Genomic DNA, 17,019 nt, shown 5'->3' with positions numbered 1-17,019 from the left:
GTTGGAGGTGAGCAGTTGTTTGGGCTTGTGAAGTCTCTAGCATGTTTGTACTGGGCTGAGGTTTGAGATCAAGCAGTGGAGGAGCTTTTCCCCTGTCTGTGCAGATTCCTGCTAGTATGTTTGTGTAATAGCTGTTCTTATCCAGAACTGATTTTACTTTCCCATTTTTTTTACAAGGTGAAGTGGATGCAAGGCCTATCTCCAATGTATTTCCTTTAGAAATATTGAATTTCAGTCATAAGACAATAAAAAGCCCTTTGAATGATAAGTTAGACTGCCTGGGATATCAGGGGTACGAGTGATTTGTTTAAGCATTTTAAGATATTTACTCAAGCAGTTGCCCTTCTGAGTCTCCTATTCTTTATGCAGAAGATTTACTTGGGTGTCAACAGGCTTATAAGAGGACAGAGAGCATTTCCAGTGCTATAGCTGAGTGGGCTGTTCTGCAGAGGTCAGATCTTAATGTTGTAATTGAGATACAGCAAGAGTCTTACTTGGGAGCATAATATTGTCATCTAGCAGTCACTTGTGCGCGTCCTTCAAATCTGCAAAAGTGAACGGTCTACCATGGTAGCATCCTAGCTTGTTTGCTCAAACACTTGATACTTGTGTTGACTGCCTATACACAATGATCCAGTCTTACTGTCTTCTTAGATATACACTTGCTATGTGAGTATACAGTAATTTCTCTGCACTGCTGGAGTGCATATGGTGCTCTATAATCTTGGTATGTCCTGAGCTGGACATATTGAGCTTTAGCTGTTAGGTCATGGTTCTTGTTCAAACTGGGAAAACAAAACCATTGTCAGCCTGGGCCTTAGGATCACACCTGTTTGTGGTAAACTGGGTGTGAAATTCTGCTTGTTGAGTTAGCTATTCCACTTGTCAGAATTCCTCTGTCTTGCCAGATGCCTGTGATGAAGACTACGTTAATGGAAAATTCTCCAGAAGAACGGCTTATATTCCACAAGCTAAGTTGTAGAGGTTTTCTTTAAAGTGGCTACTGCCAGAAGTGATGGTACAGAACTGGCTTTGCATTACTTCCCTCACCATCTCTGCTTATTCTCTTCACTATTGTTATTCTCTCCCTAATCAGATTGTAGTCCACTTGTTCTCTGCTGTGGTGCCCTTTCATGTTCTTCATAATCTTCTTGGACTCAATTTAACTTAGGTTTTTGGAGTATCAGTGAGTTTAATCATCTTTTAGAAATATGTGGTGGTTACGAAGCTAGTGGAAGAGAGACAGATGCAGTACAAGGCTGTCTGAAGGCTATGAAGGAGCAGAGGCAGGGGAAAAGAGTACAACCACCTGCATTCTACTTAGCATTTAGCTGCTCTGTAAGACCCAGGAGTTGAGCCTTCTTCCACATGTAGTAGAGATAGACTGATAGTGAATTATTGTGTTGTGTGGAAGACCCTTGACTCGACTGGAAGTTGACCCACATGACTTATGTGCTGACACTTGCTGAGATGGCTGCCCTGCAAAGTGGCCAGCTGCCCCTGAACACAAGGAGAAGCCTTAATGGAACATTTGATTTCATTATTTTCTGTGAGAAAATTTGCTTGACTTGCACCATGTGACGCTAATAAGCTTTTAAAGTATTTTGGAAGTAACGTGAAGGCGATATCTATGCTGTATGATAACTATAGAAGTCTTTATGGAGAGTTCGTTCAATACAAGATATCCGGTAGCCACGTGATGTTCTACATATTCCTTTTATCATTGGCAGAAACCCAAAAAGAACCGTTGCTCTCAGCTGCCATCTTCTCTGCTAAATCATGTGGTTAATTCCTCACGAATAGAAAAGATGAGCAACATGGGGGGAAAGAGAAACTGGAACTGCTGTGCCACTTCTTTCCTTTTTTGACCTGTGGATAGGGCTATTCATAAACTGAGGTTGCAGAGCTCTTTGAAATAAGAAATGCAAATGTTATCATCGTGGCTTTGCTTTCCAAAGGTAAATAGGCTAATAAATTTTATGGCTGCTGAGTTATCAGCTTGGTAGAATATAAAGGAGGAAAAAGAAGAGAATTTGTTTTCTAGCAGCCATAAAGTGTAACCCACAGCACTCCATTTTACCTGCTCATAGAAGCACTTATGAAGCTATTGTTAGGCCTGTTTTTTCTTTGGTGTTTTTCCTCAGAAGGTAAGAATTGAAAGGTCCTTTGAAAATCTTTGTTATGCGGTATTTAGGAACTTATGTTTTTAGTTGTTGCAAGGTGGGTATAAAGCAGAAGTCCTTAAGCAGGATGAAGAAAATAGGAAAGAAAAACTGTGGTCTTGCATGTGATTTGGGGATACGTTTGATCATTTTAGAGAGATATGTGCATTGTTTCACACTGCTCTGGGGAATGATTTCATCTTAGGTAGACGCTGAAGTTTTCTTATGAGAAAAGCACAATGATTAACTAATGGTGAGATCTGTTCCAAAACGGTGCAGAAGTTCGAGCAAGAGACAGAGGTTTTTCTTTGAATTTGTACCTGTGATCATTTTCTTTTCAGTGGCATTGAATTGTTTGGATGGGTAGGCAATCTTCTGACACCCAAGGGCATCACTGTTCAGATTTCTGTTTCCTCCAGACTTTCTGTATAATCTGAGCAAAATACTGTAACAAAACAAAACAAAAAAAGAGTCAGTGAGAAGGGGGTGGAAAGGCTGGAGTTGGAGAAAGCATTGTACCCTTGCTGGTTATGTGAAATTCATACATGGTACTGGGTACCTGAATTTTGTAGGTGATCTAGGACTACAAATATTGTGCCTGTCTTGGCTTCTTGCTTGAGCTTCTTGCCAGTAAGAAGGCTGTAATAAATAACAGTAGTGCTCTACCTTAACAGTATGCTGTGAGGATAAATATCTTTGGAGGACTGTCAGGTTTTCTGATTTTAAAAAAAACAAAAACAAACAGCTGTTTGGAGGCTTTGGTTCCTATTATAAATGGAAGAAATGATCATGCTTTGACTTTTTAATTTGGAAAAAAAGTTGCACTGTGACTGAAATTCCTGAGAAAACTTTGGGATTTGGGAGTAAATGTGGATTGATAGAGCCTGTAAGAATTAGCAGAAACAGGTTAACTATGAAATCAAGGGAAGAAAGAATTGAGCTTTTCTCCCAGATTTTGGAAAAAAATTCAGAATAACACTTATTTTGAGGAAGGCAGGGGGAGAGGATTTGGAAAAAATTTAAAATACAAACTAGAATTATGAAATGATAGAGTCACAGAATAGCTATAATAATGGGAGAAGCAGGGTCAAAAAAACATCCTATAGAAAGCATAAATCCAAAACAAACAAAGAAAACTAAATGTATGCTCTGGTTGGTTAAAGTATAATCAGGCAAGCCAAAAATGAATCTGAGGGGATTCAAGGAATCATGTCTAAAGGAATAAAAAATAAGAGTTTCTCTTTCAAAATACATCTGAAACAGGGAATCTGAAGTCCTGGCACATACAAAAAATAAGGTCTGAAGCTCAACAGAAAATACTTTTTGTTATTATTATTATTATTATTTATTCCCTCATTTAAGCACAAGAGCTTAAAAAAGACCTTGCACTAAGATCCTTTCTGGGGAGGGGACAAGCTGGAGGAGCTAGCAAATCCCCAAACGAATTGATAATGAATAGCAACAAACTGCCAGAAGTAGATGATATTCACACAAGGGAGTGAGCTAAACAAATGTGAATGTGTGTACATGTTAACAGTGTTGTTATCAATCAGCATTTCTTCAGTCAGCATTGATGTCAGGAATTAAAAAAGGCAAATGTGAATCTAGATTTTAGAATAGATTCTCTGCCAGAAGGATCTGGGGACCTGCAGTGGTAAGTGCAGTTGGATTTCTGAATATCTTTTGACCAAGTACACTCCTAAAGAAGCTAAATAGTCACAAGGACAAAAGCACTTTTGTGGACTCTAATTAAAAGCCATGGAATAAAGAAATGAATTATAAATATTCAGACAGAAAAGAAAGGAGATGGAACCTGCTGGAACAGGCTGTCGCCTGTGCTGGAAAAGGTGCTTTCAGCTTATTTCAGCATCAGATCAGGGGATAGGCTAGCTGATGGAAAATACTCGGGATGCTCAAACTGAAAATAATGTATGGCAGGCAAAACTTGTGCTAGCTATATGTAGATTATGGTGAAACTCTAAGTTAGGTACTGCTTCATGGTACATAGCTCTCTGAGGACATCAACACAGTGTTACCAGCAATCAAGGAGATAATGTCAGGAATCAGAGAGAGAACAAAAAATGCATTCCTGGAGCTGTAAGTCTGGTTCACTCACCTCTTGAGGGCTGTCTAGCCTTTTCAAGTTGAAAGCAAAATGAGAAACACTAGGAGGAGGATAAATGGGAAGAGAGTTCAGACTTATGAAGCAACGTCCACGTGAGAGGAGATCAAACAGTCTGAGCCTGGATATCTCCCCTGCTGGGCTGAGTTGGCTCTCCATTTACTTTTTTGATGTGGAAAGAAGGAGGATGTATAAGCAGAAGCATGCAGCAGGACAACTAAATATTCTCAAGTTAGCTTCTGGAGAAAAGACAGCAGGACTTTGGTGGCTTTGGTGTGGCAAGCAGGGACAGCTCTCAGCACACTTTGAAGTTCAGCCGAAAATCTCCTTTTGTGAAGATCTTAGGATAACCTCAAATTGATGATTACAAATCCAAGTGTATACTCAAGGAAAGAGAATGGTGTTTGCTGAAATAGCTGCAGTCCTGACTTCTGGCTCTAACAGGCTACGTTATCTGTCAGCATTCTAGGACAAGAATCTAGTTTCTCTATCACTATGGCAATCACATAACAGTGTGATGTTGCTCTGTGGCTGTGGAAGATGTAGATTAATGTGAATTGCTCCTTTCTGAAGGAGTTTCAGCTTGCACATGCTAATGTAAGTCTAGGCTGCACTTCTAAGGCGTAAAAACTAGGGACTGACTTGCACGTGAATTTGTTGGTGTTTGCAAAATCTCCTTTTGTTAATGGGAATTACATGTTTACTAGTTGCCCTAGGTATTTTGTACCTCTCACAGTGAAAGCAGATAGGCCTCTCCTTTTTTGAGAAACAAAATTAAAATCCACCATAATACAGGAGAAATAACACTCCCTTTTTTTTTCTGCCCTTCTGAGGCCTCATCTGGAGTACTGCTTCCAGGCCTGGGGCCCCCAGCACAAGAAAGACATAGCGCTGCTGGAGCAGCTTCAGAGGAGCTGGAGCACCTTTCCTGAAGAAAGGCTGAGGGAGTCGGGCTTGTTCAGTCTGCAGAAGAGAGTGCTCTGGGGATACCTCACTGAAGCCTTCCTGTTCTTGAGGGGAGCTTATAAGCTGGAGGGAGACTGACTTTTCACATGGACAGATAGTGACAGGATAAGGGGGAATGATCTTAAACTAGAAGAGGGGAGATTTAAATTAGATATTAGGAGGAAATTCTTTACTCAGAGGTTGGTGAGGCAGTGGCACAGGCTGACCAGAGAGGCTGTGGATGCCCCATCCCTGGAGGAGTCAAGGCCAGGTTGGATGGGGCCCTGGGCATCCTGACCTTGTGGGGGGCAGCCCTGACCTCGACAGGGTGTTGGAACTGATGGGCTTTATGGTCTCTTCCAACCCAAACCATTCCATGATGGCTGAAGAGGAAAACTGGAAAAGCTAGGTTTTAAGGCTTGTGGAAGATGAAGTTAATCACCTATGCATATGACTTATTTGTAATCTGCTAATTTCAACAAATCTCATCTGACTATAATAACTGAAATCTTACATTAGTATACACAAAACTAAGAGAATATACTTGGTGTTGGAGCAAGCTTCACCTTTGGAAAATAGGAAAGAGGAGAAAAGTTACTCCTCATAGGGATTGTGTGGTTTTAGTTTTATTGTTTTCTGAAGGCTGGTTCTAAGTTTAAAAATTGTGCAATTCCTTATTCTTTCTTTTACTTTATTTTAAAGGAAAGACAGAAGATCTCCTGGAAGAACAGGGGAAACTAAAGGTAAATTATGAGAACAGATTTCTTTCTTTTTTTTTTTTTCCTTCTCCTTTTTTCGATATCTATCTTCATCATTTTGGCTGTCACTTCCTCTGAGGCAGGTGGAAGAAGAGCTTAGTGTGCTCAACTGTTGAATTCTGCAAAGAATAAATGCAAAGAAATGACTCAATGGTGTGATACTGCAGTTGCAAGATTATGATACCTCACCAGGAAATAAGTTTCTCTGAGCACCTCTTGTTATTAGGTTGCACATCCTGTACATAGGCTGACTGTGGTTAGCACTTGTTCCAAGATGCTCTGTTGCTCTTTTAGAAGCAGGTTGTTGTCTTTAGTCTTTCTGTAAGGTCTCAGAGATGGACCGTGCCTATTGTCAGTATGCGGGAGGGCATGAAATAGTTGTTCCTACTGATAGTCATCTGTCTCTCGTGCTGAGTTTATTCATATCACTCATGTCCTTGCCATAAATACAGGTCTTTCTTTCATTATTTTCCTCTTTATCATTTCTGTGTTCACATGGAAATTCTGCCTGTTGCCAGGGGCCCAGAATATTGGTGATATATTTGGTTCGTGTTTCCTTTCCTGCTTCATGCTTGAGCTGTGGCTTTTTGTTTTGTGTACCTTGTGGCACACAAAGATGCATGCAGAAGCTCATTTCTTGGGATCTCCCAGATTAAGCATTCTCTGTTCACAACAGTGAAGGTTATAGGTTGTGTTCCGCACATTTTATTGTTTGCTAAGTAGGAATTTGGTAAGAAAGCTGAGTAAAAAAGTGTAGAGTTTGGAAAGAGTGGATTTGAAGAGCTGTCCAGAGCTGTGTTCCCATGTATTTCTAGCAGAGGTGCAATTGTTCTTCAAAATTTCTGCTACATCAGTAAGAGCTTGTTGTTGTTGGAAAATAGAGCCTCTATGTCCTCTCCTTCTGACAATTTCTTTCTGGAAATAAGACCATATTTATTTATGTCAAAGGCTCTAGGAGGCTTCCAGTTTTCATGCAAGCATGTGACATCACCTGAGACTCCTTCATCTTCAGGTCTGTGTCTAATATTATCCTTTCCACAATTATTCCGCACTTATTTCAGAATGGATATGGAGCGAAGGAAATGAGCTGGTCTGAGAGGCTTTATTTGTGTGTGATGTCTCTAAAGTGATGGAGAGAGGGCTCTGTGACATCTATAGGGTTTTTATTATGATCATAAAAATACTTTTGTTTCTTCAGCTGCTGAGGATTCTGGTATTGCTTAAATCATTCACCACTGTCTTTGTGGTCTCTTCTTGCTTGATCGTTGAACGTTTCAGTGCAGCTGAAGCATTTACTGAATGTCTAAGTGAAGTTTCTCATTCTCTCTGCCTGATTTAAAGCTACTTGTCCAAAAGATCAGTATGGACTTCTTCCTGCATGCTTTTAATCAGTTTTGCCATGTTTTAATATACTAGCGAATGTAACTTTCTTTTAAATTTACTTCTTTTTTCTCACCCGATTTTCAACATTTTTGCAGTTCATACTCTGAGGCCAGCTGACATTAAACTAGTCACTGCAATAGGAAGTTTGCAAACAGTAAGTACATGCACGAAACTGTGCTGAACGTGACCCATTTCCTCTGTTCTGACTCTGTGATGAGCTGATGGTGAACTGAACTGATGGTAAAATTTGGGGTCCCAGCGAGGGCATTTAGGACTTAAAACTTTCCATGAGCATTACAGTTTTCTGCTGAAAACTGGCTGGAAATAACTTCCGAATGTTCAGTATTTCAATATACTCTGAATCTAAAAATAGCCAGCTGACTTCATGCAGGAGAAATTTGATCACGGTGTTCTTACACAGAACCATGCTATCTGATTAGTGTGCGTGGATTTTCCTAACAATGAGCTGAAGAGATCAAATTACTGGAAGAAGCGTTTAGGAAAACTCAAACTGAAAAAATGTACAGTTTTTGTGATGAATGCCATTAGGACAAATTATCAAGAGATGCAGTAGACTTTTGATCCTGTTGAAGTGTTTCTATCCTGCAGGAAAAAGCTCTGGATGAATCATAAATATATAACTTTGATGTATAAATCAGTAAGTAAGGTTATCCTACCTCTTCTGGTAGTTAGATTTGGGTAATTTTAACTTGCCTTAAGAATAGAAGTAAATATCTGAAGTAGTTTTAAGGCCCAATTTAAAACATTTAACTACGATTTCCAAGCTTTGGGAAAGCATAGAAGTGTATTTATTGGGCAAAAATGGGAGTTGGTCTAGAGATATAACTTTCATGACATGGGGAAGGTTCTCCCTTATCACAAAACAACTTTGTAATTTGAGTTGGTGTTCATTAAGGTGTCATACTTCTCCTTGTCTTAAAGCTTTCCATTAAAGATCAGCTTTCCTGGACTCTCTGCAAGTACCTCCCTCTTTAGGAGAAAAGATTTTCTTAAATTTGACTATTCTTTGCCCATATTGGACGTGTGGCACTTCAGAGCATGTCTTTTTTTTGTGGTGATGATTTTTTTATTGCCTGTGGGTGGTGCCATATAATGAATGTATAAATGATATTCTGCTAATGAATGTCTACTTTTTTAGAGCAAACATTTCACTGTCTCCTCCTGGACTCCTTGAAATCGATGAAATTCCTCTGTCTAAGGAGGTTTTTTTTCATCAGGTACCATATTGGCAGAGTGCCATCCGTGTAAATTATCTTAGTGACTTCAGGTCACATCCCTTGTTGAAAAGGAATAGATTGAGAGCAATTCAATATGGTTTAGAACAGCATTTCATTTGACTGAATTTGAGTTAAGTTAGTCACATTTTAAGCCACATGCAATAAATTCATCAATGAAAGCAAAAAAAAAAAAAATTAAAGTAAGAAAAAAGACTAGACTATGAGAACACATTGTAAGAAGGAAGTGCTGAAAATGACAGCCCTGGAAAATAATCTAAATCTGTGACAAACTGAAGCATAATGGAAATGAGTATATAGAAAACGTATAAGAAAAGAGAAGAGTACAATAGGAAGCAGAGTGTGTAACCTTGCTTGATGACATGTTTATTGCCTGCTTATTCACAGCCACTGGGATCCAGCATTCATCATGAAGATTTGCTCCAAAGGTAAAAATGAGTTGCTAGCATTGATTCATTTCATTATACTAATTTATACAGTGTTAGGCACAATACAATTTTTGTTGTTATCTAGGAAGGAAAAGAAAGCCTATTTAAATAGAAAAGATTTTGAGACATTGGATCTTCCCCATTCTTTAATTAGCAGAAATTCTTTGTCCAAGATCTGCAACTACTTTAGGATTGCAATAACCTTAAGACTCGTTACTCTAAGATTACTCCTATGTAGTAAATGTCCTCCACTAACTAGAGACCAGAATGTGGAGATTTATCAAAGCAAAAATAGAACCCAAGAGCTCTGATACCCTGTCTGTCCTCTGCCTGAATGTTTCCCAATGTTCATGGACAAGTTCTACACAGCTTTCTTCTTTCTTGCCCTCTTAGCATATATAAATCAGTAAGTAGAAGCATCTGGTTAAGCCTCAGAGATGCAAATCTGTGTAACTCTTTTGAGGCATTCCAGGTGAGGATTTGACCCCGCAAAGACAAATTTTAAAGGACTGCTGTTTTTCAATTGTTGTATGTACATCCGTGTCTGCTTGTGCATACACCAAGAGAGGTCCTGGCACTGCTTGTGTATATGCATAAGGACAATTATTGCAACATGTAGAGTGAAGAGAGAGAATGGAGATCTGAGACTCAGCAGAAGATGATGATGTTATGATTTTAGGAAGAGAAAGGCCCCATTCTTAATTTCAGCAGCTGCTATGAATACATGCTCCAAGCTGTAGACTAACTAGCAAGATGTTGAGGTTGTGCTGTAATGTAACTTTTCTTTGAGAAATGGGATAACAGCAACTTCCTGTTTTCTCTTCCCTTTCTACAGCACAGGAAAGAGCCTCCCTGAAGTGAGCGTGGAAGTCTTGGCAGGTGTGTCTTGCTGTCACACAAACTTAAGCAAATTAACTGAATGGAGTGGTGGCTGACAGTCAGGGGCTTGGCTGGGCTATGGTGCGTGTGCAACAAAAGTGCAGCATGGGACTATGGGGGGAACCTGAGGAAAGGTGCACTGAGTGAATGTGAGTGCAACATAGGCTGAGTTACTGTGCTGGCTTTGAACAGGATGTGTGGATAGCCCCAGTCCCTGCTGGTGTTTCTTCACTGTGCATACTGCCAACGCTAGCCAAGTGAGATCTTGTGTGAATTTGCTTGTCCAGTGCTCTTTCTGCTGCCATATGCTCAGGGGCTTACACTGAGGCTGCCTTAGGTGCACCACGTGTGAATTCATCATCTACAAGCTGGCTGTTGTGAAGGGAGTCTTGACTTGCCTCCCATTCTCAGTAGGTTGATTTCTATACCTGCTTGTATTTAAATCTGCCTGTACTTGTGGCTGACGTAAGAGGTGGGGTGAGTGTTTCTCACCTGAGTCTGGAGGCAAACTCAGATGTCAGAGCTGCAGTTCTTAGGAGCTGCACCAGCAAAACAGCTGCAGAGTAGCTTGGGTGAGCCTCTAATGCCTGCCAAGAGATCCCTCAGATCCTACATATTCTGGTCTGGTTCAGCTTTGTTTATAATGCAATTGCAGAGTAGCACACCTGACCTGTGTATGTCATTCAGCTCTTATTAGCAGTTTTAATCCTTCGGTCCTGCACCAGTCTCCTCTGCCTGTCGCAATGGGAGCAGCATCAGACGGTCAAACAATGTAAGTTTGAGGGGTTTTTGTCTGGGTTCACTTATATTTGGAAAAGTGGAGGGTAGATGCGTTTCATGCTGGAGAATTTCACTGAACACAGAATATGCTCAGTGCCAGGCTGTACAGGTTTCCCAGGGTCAGACCCTGTCATAACTTAGAAATATGTCTGCTCTTTTCATCTCTCCAAATGCACATCCAAAAGTGAGATGTCTCAATGTGAGCTAATCACCACAGGCTTTCTGTATAACTCAGACAAGTGTCTAATTTTTACACATTTAGGAGTGAAAAGATGAATCCCACCTGATGTTTCAAATGTTGACTTCATAATAAAAATCTGCCAAAGCTTTACCCTTGCTGATGCCTTGATAGTTTCTCTTTTTCTGCTTCTCAGAGGCCTCTTGGATCAAGCTGGAGAAATAGTGAAGCTCATGAAAGAGAACCAGGTGTGTTTAAAGAACAGGACTGTTATGAGAGTTTTGGTCTCCAATCTGGAAAAGGGAGAAATGTGATGAAATACCTTAAACACCACCTAAAGATTCCCTCAAAATAGGACATATTGTTTCTTGAGCTTAACAGACTGTGGTCTATCTGTAAATAGAATCAGTTCTGTACTCTTTTAAGGTATGGAGTTTTGTTCTTGAAAATATCTCACCTGCTTTATGTTTGCCAGAAGAGGCTGATGAGGTTGGCATGGAAGCCAACGTTTTTGTTTTTGTATTGCTTAAGGATGTGAGACCTCTATCTACGCTCTGTAACTGTGCCAGTGTTTCTGAGAAGCCAACCCAAAATTGTAATTCTTGATATTTATCTCTTCCTCCTGCTATCTTAGGATCGTATTTTCAAAAAGCTCGAGATATGCTTTGGCTGATATCAGTGGTTGATGCTGGTGAGAACTGTACTATCACTCATGGCTGAGTGCTTTGAAAATCCCACCCTGGAGTTTTAAGCACTCATTTTTCTTCTGTTCTCAACCCTCAGGCATGTTATTTTGTAAAACGATCTTTACATAACTTGCATATGTAACTGCCAAAGTGATTCTGCTGTTACCTACTCCCTATGCAGGGAGCTCGCAAGACTGTATGTGTATGAACTTAGCATAAGTTTTTATGGAACTGAAGGCTTCTAACCAACGCTCTTTGTGTTTGGCAGATGTTGCTTAATGAGCTTAGGACAGTTGGGCAGAGCTCTAGTCCTTAGATTTTTGCTCTAGTCTGCATCCTATCAGGATGAACCAGTCTCAGCAGCTCAAGAATGTTAATCTGTCAGTAAACTTCATCAGGGTTAGAAAGAAGCAGCATACAGCTTTGTGCTCAGCAGTGTGTGCCCATTTCCAGTGAACTTCAATGGCAGCTGCAATTTCTGGTTTTATCCTTGGATTTTTGTTGGTGTGCATTCATCTTTAATGGCAGGATTTGGTCGATAACCGTCTATTTGCTGCCTACTGTAGAGAGAAGCTGATGAGTCAGACAGAATGGATCAAAGCATCTGGGGTTGGGCAGTGGACTATTGTTTTGTCTTGCTGATTTAAATCATGCATGAAAGAAAGGATGGCAAATAGGACTCTTACCATCATACTCCTTTTAATTTGTTTGTTTATTTTTCTTCCAGATGCTGGACTTCCAAAATGATTGGAAACTGATCACAGTTTTCTTTAGTGCTGAAAACCCATGCTCTTCTTGTGCCTTCACACAACCGGTAGTGTTTTCATGGGGTGGTTTAGCCATCAAAGCGTGTGATTCAATCACTTTTGCAAGCTCTATCCTTTGCCATAGTGGACCAAAGCAGTAGCTGGTTCTAGAAGATTGGAGTGATGCTATTCAGTAACATGAGCTTCTGATCCACGAAGTCTTTTGTATTTAGAAACGTGTACTTGATTTGGAATCCCAAATCTAAGATGCAGTAGTAGAACAGTTCTCCTATTCATTTTTTTTTTAAGCTGTTTCTCATCCCATTTACAGAAGAATTGCATATTGGACAACCTGGAAAAACTTCAAGAACTCTTAGACTTTTTGTATAAAGAAGTAAGATGTATTCATCAGTTTTCAATACCTGAATCCTCTGCTGAATTTTTTTTTCTATCTTTCTGAACTTTGGCTTTTATCAGTGTTCAAGTGATTCACAACACAAATCTCATTGACTTTAATCCTCTCGCTCTATTCATTGCCAGTAAGTGTTTCATTTGTGCTTTAAAAATTTGATGCATGCAAAGAGAAAGGACAGATAGTTAACAGCTTAGCTTTGTTAATCAGACTGATGTGCTACTTAGTCTGCACCTTTTATTTTTAAAGTGATTTGCATGAAAAAATGGACTAGATCAGTCTAGATCTGGAAGTTTTCCTTCCTAATAGTGGTCTTTACGAAAGTAAATGTAATTATTGGATATGTGAAGCAATCTATGCAGTGTACCAGCTGCTAAATGCTAAATGGAGACTTGTTTATACCAGGGGGAAAAAAAAAAATTAAAGATCTGTATAATATCTATTGGGTCTTTTTTTCTGCCATTGTGTCCATTTTAAGACCTCAGTGTTTCTAGCTGGCTGAATGAAAGCTGATCTATTTCTCTAGGATGAATTCTGGGAAGTGTTCTGTCCTGAGTACTAGTCTACTAATGAGCAGTAAGCTAGATAAAGATGCATAGACACTACAACTATGACTACTTATCTGAACTATGACTATTTATCTACTACAACTAGACTATTTATCTGAAGTATTTCAGTAGCTATTTCCAAGAATCTTATGTTATTGGATTGACAACCTGATGGGTATTCTACATTTGCTCCAGTTTGATTACATCAGGACACAGGCATTCATTCTTCCCAGACTGACTGACAAATATTGCATATGGGTGAAGTTCTACCCATATATCTGCTTCAGATTCCCTCCTCTATTATTTGCAGAATCTGTATACGTGCACTCACAAAAGTGAAATATCAGTTTGGAAATGGAAATCTGCTTTATCCTTATGGGAGAAGTGAGGTGAGATATGTGAGTGCTTGTGCTATTACACAGGATATTTCATCCTCGAGCATTGCATTGACATATTGACACAAAAATAGTAGCTCTTTGCTCATCTGAGTTCAGTTTAGTTGGTTAGTGGCCATCTGGTTCATGTAAAAATGAGCTTCTAGGTATCAGTCAAGAAATCATTGTCATGAGTATTTCACAAATGATGACTCAGGTTATACTAGATGGCAGGCATAGGAGTAGGATTCAGGAAGGAACTGGCAAAGACTCAGATCACTGATTTTATGAAGACAGAATCCTAACTCTGAGGTAACACAAGTTGTAGATTCTAGCAAGTGGCAGAAATAGTAACTAATGATTTCCTACAGCAGATGTTAATGTCATTAATTTTTACTTTATCACTGCAGGTTCCCAAAGCCTTTGTAAATTTGGTAGATTCCACTGAGATCACAACTTCCTTTCTCATGTGCCAAGATCCTCAAAATGCCAGGTAACAGAGGCTCCTCTTAAATTCTTAACACTGTCTCCTACTTTTGTTTATTGTCCAGTGTGTGTACTGTCTCTATACCAATCAGGTAGACTTCTGAATAGTTTTCTGCCCTTGATGCCAAAGTATGTCACAGATTTTTAGATTTCAACTTTTGCTTCTGATGCACTCTCTCTGAAGGCATGGATTTACAAGAAGTAAGGGCTTTAACTTAATCAGTTTGGATACTATGTTTAAAGAGTGCATACTGCAGTAGGGGTGAGTCAACCCCAAGCAACCACGCAGCCTCTCTGTTGTTTCCCCTTTTACCATGCCATAGAAGGATGAGAGAGAAAAGGAAGAGTAAAAGCAAAACATGTCATGACAAGGTGAAGGGGACTGGAAAAAAGGCAATGTCACATCCTTTTTTAAGAAGAATAGAAATGATGATTCAGGGAACTACAGACCTATCCAGCCTCACCTCTGTGCCAGGAAAGATCATGGAACAGATCTTCCTGGAAGCTACACTAAGGCACATGGAAGAGAGAAAGATGTTACGAGACAACTAGCGTGGCTTCACCAAGGGCAAGTCCTCTGTCTGATCAATTTAATGTCATTCTGTGATGGTGTAGCTGCATTGGTGGACAGGGAGGAGCCACCGATTTCATGTCTGTTGTTCTTGAGGTGGGTGGACTGCTTAACAGACAAGGAACTGGTTGTGAGATCATATCCAGAGAGTGATGGTCAGTGGCTGAATGTCTGAATGGAAATCAGCAAAAGGTGATGTCTCTCATGGGTCGGTACTGGGATAGATGCTGTTTAATATCTTCATCAAATGACATAAACAGTGGGATTGAGTGCACCTTCAGCAAGATTGTGGGTGACACCAAGGTGTGTGGTCAGCACACCTGAGGGACAAGGTTCTATCCAGATAGACCTAGACTGGATGAGCAGTGGGTTCAGGAGAACCTCATGAGGTTCAACAACCCCAAGTGCAAGGTCTTGCACCTGGGTCACTGCAACCCTCACTATCCATATAAGTTGGGGGCTGAAAGGATTGAACACAGCCCAGCTGAAAAGGACTGGGAATATGCTGCTGGATGGCAAGCTGGACATGAGGGGGCCTGTAAGAAATAAGAAGTCAGACTCATTAGCAGGATCTGTTGTGATAGGACAAGGAAAAATCGTTTCAAACTCAAAGAGGGGAGATTTTCACGATAAGAGTAGTGGGGCACTGGAACAGGCTGCCCAGAAAGGTGGTGGATACTGCATTCTTGGAGGCATTCAAGATCAGACTGGATGGGGCTCTGAGCAAACTGATGTAGCGGTATGTGTCCCTGTTCACTGCAGGGGAGTTGGACTAGTTGACCTTTAAAAGTCCCTTCCAACTCATACTGTTCTATGATTTTATGGGCTGCTGTGAAGAAAATTAACTCCACCTCAACTACATTCATGATTACAAAACTGTAAGGTCCATTCACCCCCTGTTCTTTAGTCAGAGTTGCTTCTGCTCTGAAACTCCTGAATTGAAAACTCTAGAGGTTCTTTAAAAGTACAAGTTCCTAGGTATCCAATGCTCACAATATTCACAAAAGGAATTAACTGGTTTTAAAAACAGTTATGAAGCTATAAGAAAGCTACTGCTTGGGCTTGGGTGGTGTAATGGAGATCTTCCAACTTGCTAATTCCTCTATGGTAACGACTTGCATAGATGCTTTCAGCCATCTCCCTCTCTCAGTACCTTTAAAGAAAAGTGCGAGTAGCTTACGTCCCAATTTAGCAGGGAGTAGGAGTTTGCACAAGGACTGTTATGATAGAGTAGTTTACAGCTGATGAGATTACACTCTGTTTCACTTTAGTAATCTTTTCCATGCCTATGACATGAGACACAGTATGTACTAATATATTCATTCTGATGTTCTTCACAAGCTTTGAGTCGAGGAGGGGATCTGGCTGCTGTGTAACCATGTTCTTAACAACAAGCATAAGCAGAGAAGAAGCTTTCTTTGTCAAAAGCAATTGTGTGGAGAATTCTGGCAAGATTACTTATCAATGTGATCTTGAAGCTATGTTTATCTGTTTCAGCAGTTCCACCAGTCTGTATGCTTTGTGCTCAAGTATAAAACTCCTGGGCTCATCTCAACCTCAGGCTCAGATCGTCTCCCAGATTAAGGCTTCAGTATTTGGTTAGCACATCCTCATCTCTGGATTATGCTTTCAAAGAAAAAAGATGAGCTCTGGCCAAAAGAAGAAACTTAAGTTATCTAAGAAGAACATAAAAACAGTTTATGAACTCCACTTTCAGGAAACTGCACAACTCTGTGTATTGTATGAGGTTCTTAAATGGCCCCTGTGTACTCGTCTATTAGGCTGTGATAGGATGCTGGTACTGAGTTCATATTTCTTTCACTCACCAGCTCTAATAAAAAAGCATTTTAACAGAAATACTGACACTACAGGTTTTGCTAGAATTTTGTGAAAAGGAGAGAGAGTCTGACCCTGACTGGTGCTTTCTGTTTACACCTGCAAGTCTCACTACAGGTTTTCCAGATTCCTATCAGTCTAGGAATTTTCAGCTGAGTGTATCTGTACTGGAACCAAATAAACCTCAAATATCTAATACTGTTCCTGTCTGCTGCCTTGGAGGAGAGTCTGAGTTTTCCTGTGAGCTGCAGAAATATGCAGTGTGGAGATCTCATCTTGTAGATCAGAGATTTGACTGAGATTAGCTAGCTACTTGGTAATGTCTGGCCACTGTTTAGCACAATTAAGAATTTTTAGCAGTGAGCTTCCATTCACATTTCTAAATGATGGTCTTCTTGCCAAAAACTGAGGCAGAAGTCCTTCTGTTTTGAATGTGTTCAATTTTCTTATGTGATGATAGAAAAGAAAG

The 17,019-nt window shown here is 40.1% G+C and overlaps 1 protein-coding gene across 1 annotated transcript in view; it reads left to right on the top strand.

Annotated features, from left to right (window-relative positions):
• Positions 1 to 2,098: 2,098 nt before the first annotated feature.
• The window catches only part of PLB1 (phospholipase B1), a gene marked incomplete at both ends in the record, with an annotated part of 80,588 nt that continues 65,667 nt past the window's right edge, over positions 2,099 to 17,019 (top strand). Inside the window, 11 exons of the mRNA XM_079532825.1 lie at positions 2,099 to 2,147; positions 5,932 to 5,972; positions 6,936 to 6,999; positions 7,466 to 7,524; positions 9,014 to 9,054; positions 9,890 to 9,933; positions 10,621 to 10,705; positions 11,088 to 11,139; positions 12,305 to 12,391; positions 12,655 to 12,717; positions 14,068 to 14,150. Of these exons, the coding sequence (XP_079388951.1) occupies positions 2,099 to 2,147; positions 5,932 to 5,972; positions 6,936 to 6,999; positions 7,466 to 7,524; positions 9,014 to 9,054; positions 9,890 to 9,933; positions 10,621 to 10,705; positions 11,088 to 11,139; positions 12,305 to 12,391; positions 12,655 to 12,717; positions 14,068 to 14,150 (668 nt within the window). The remainder of the gene's footprint in view (positions 2,148 to 5,931; positions 5,973 to 6,935; positions 7,000 to 7,465; positions 7,525 to 9,013; positions 9,055 to 9,889; positions 9,934 to 10,620; positions 10,706 to 11,087; positions 11,140 to 12,304; positions 12,392 to 12,654; positions 12,718 to 14,067; positions 14,151 to 17,019) is intronic.

This window comes from Tetrao urogallus (genome assembly GCF_951394365.1).
Source record: "Tetrao urogallus genome assembly, chromosome: 2".
Classification (NCBI taxonomy): Eukaryota; Metazoa; Chordata; class Aves; order Galliformes; family Phasianidae; genus Tetrao; species Tetrao urogallus.
This window is presented reverse-complemented; position numbering and strand designations above follow the sequence as displayed.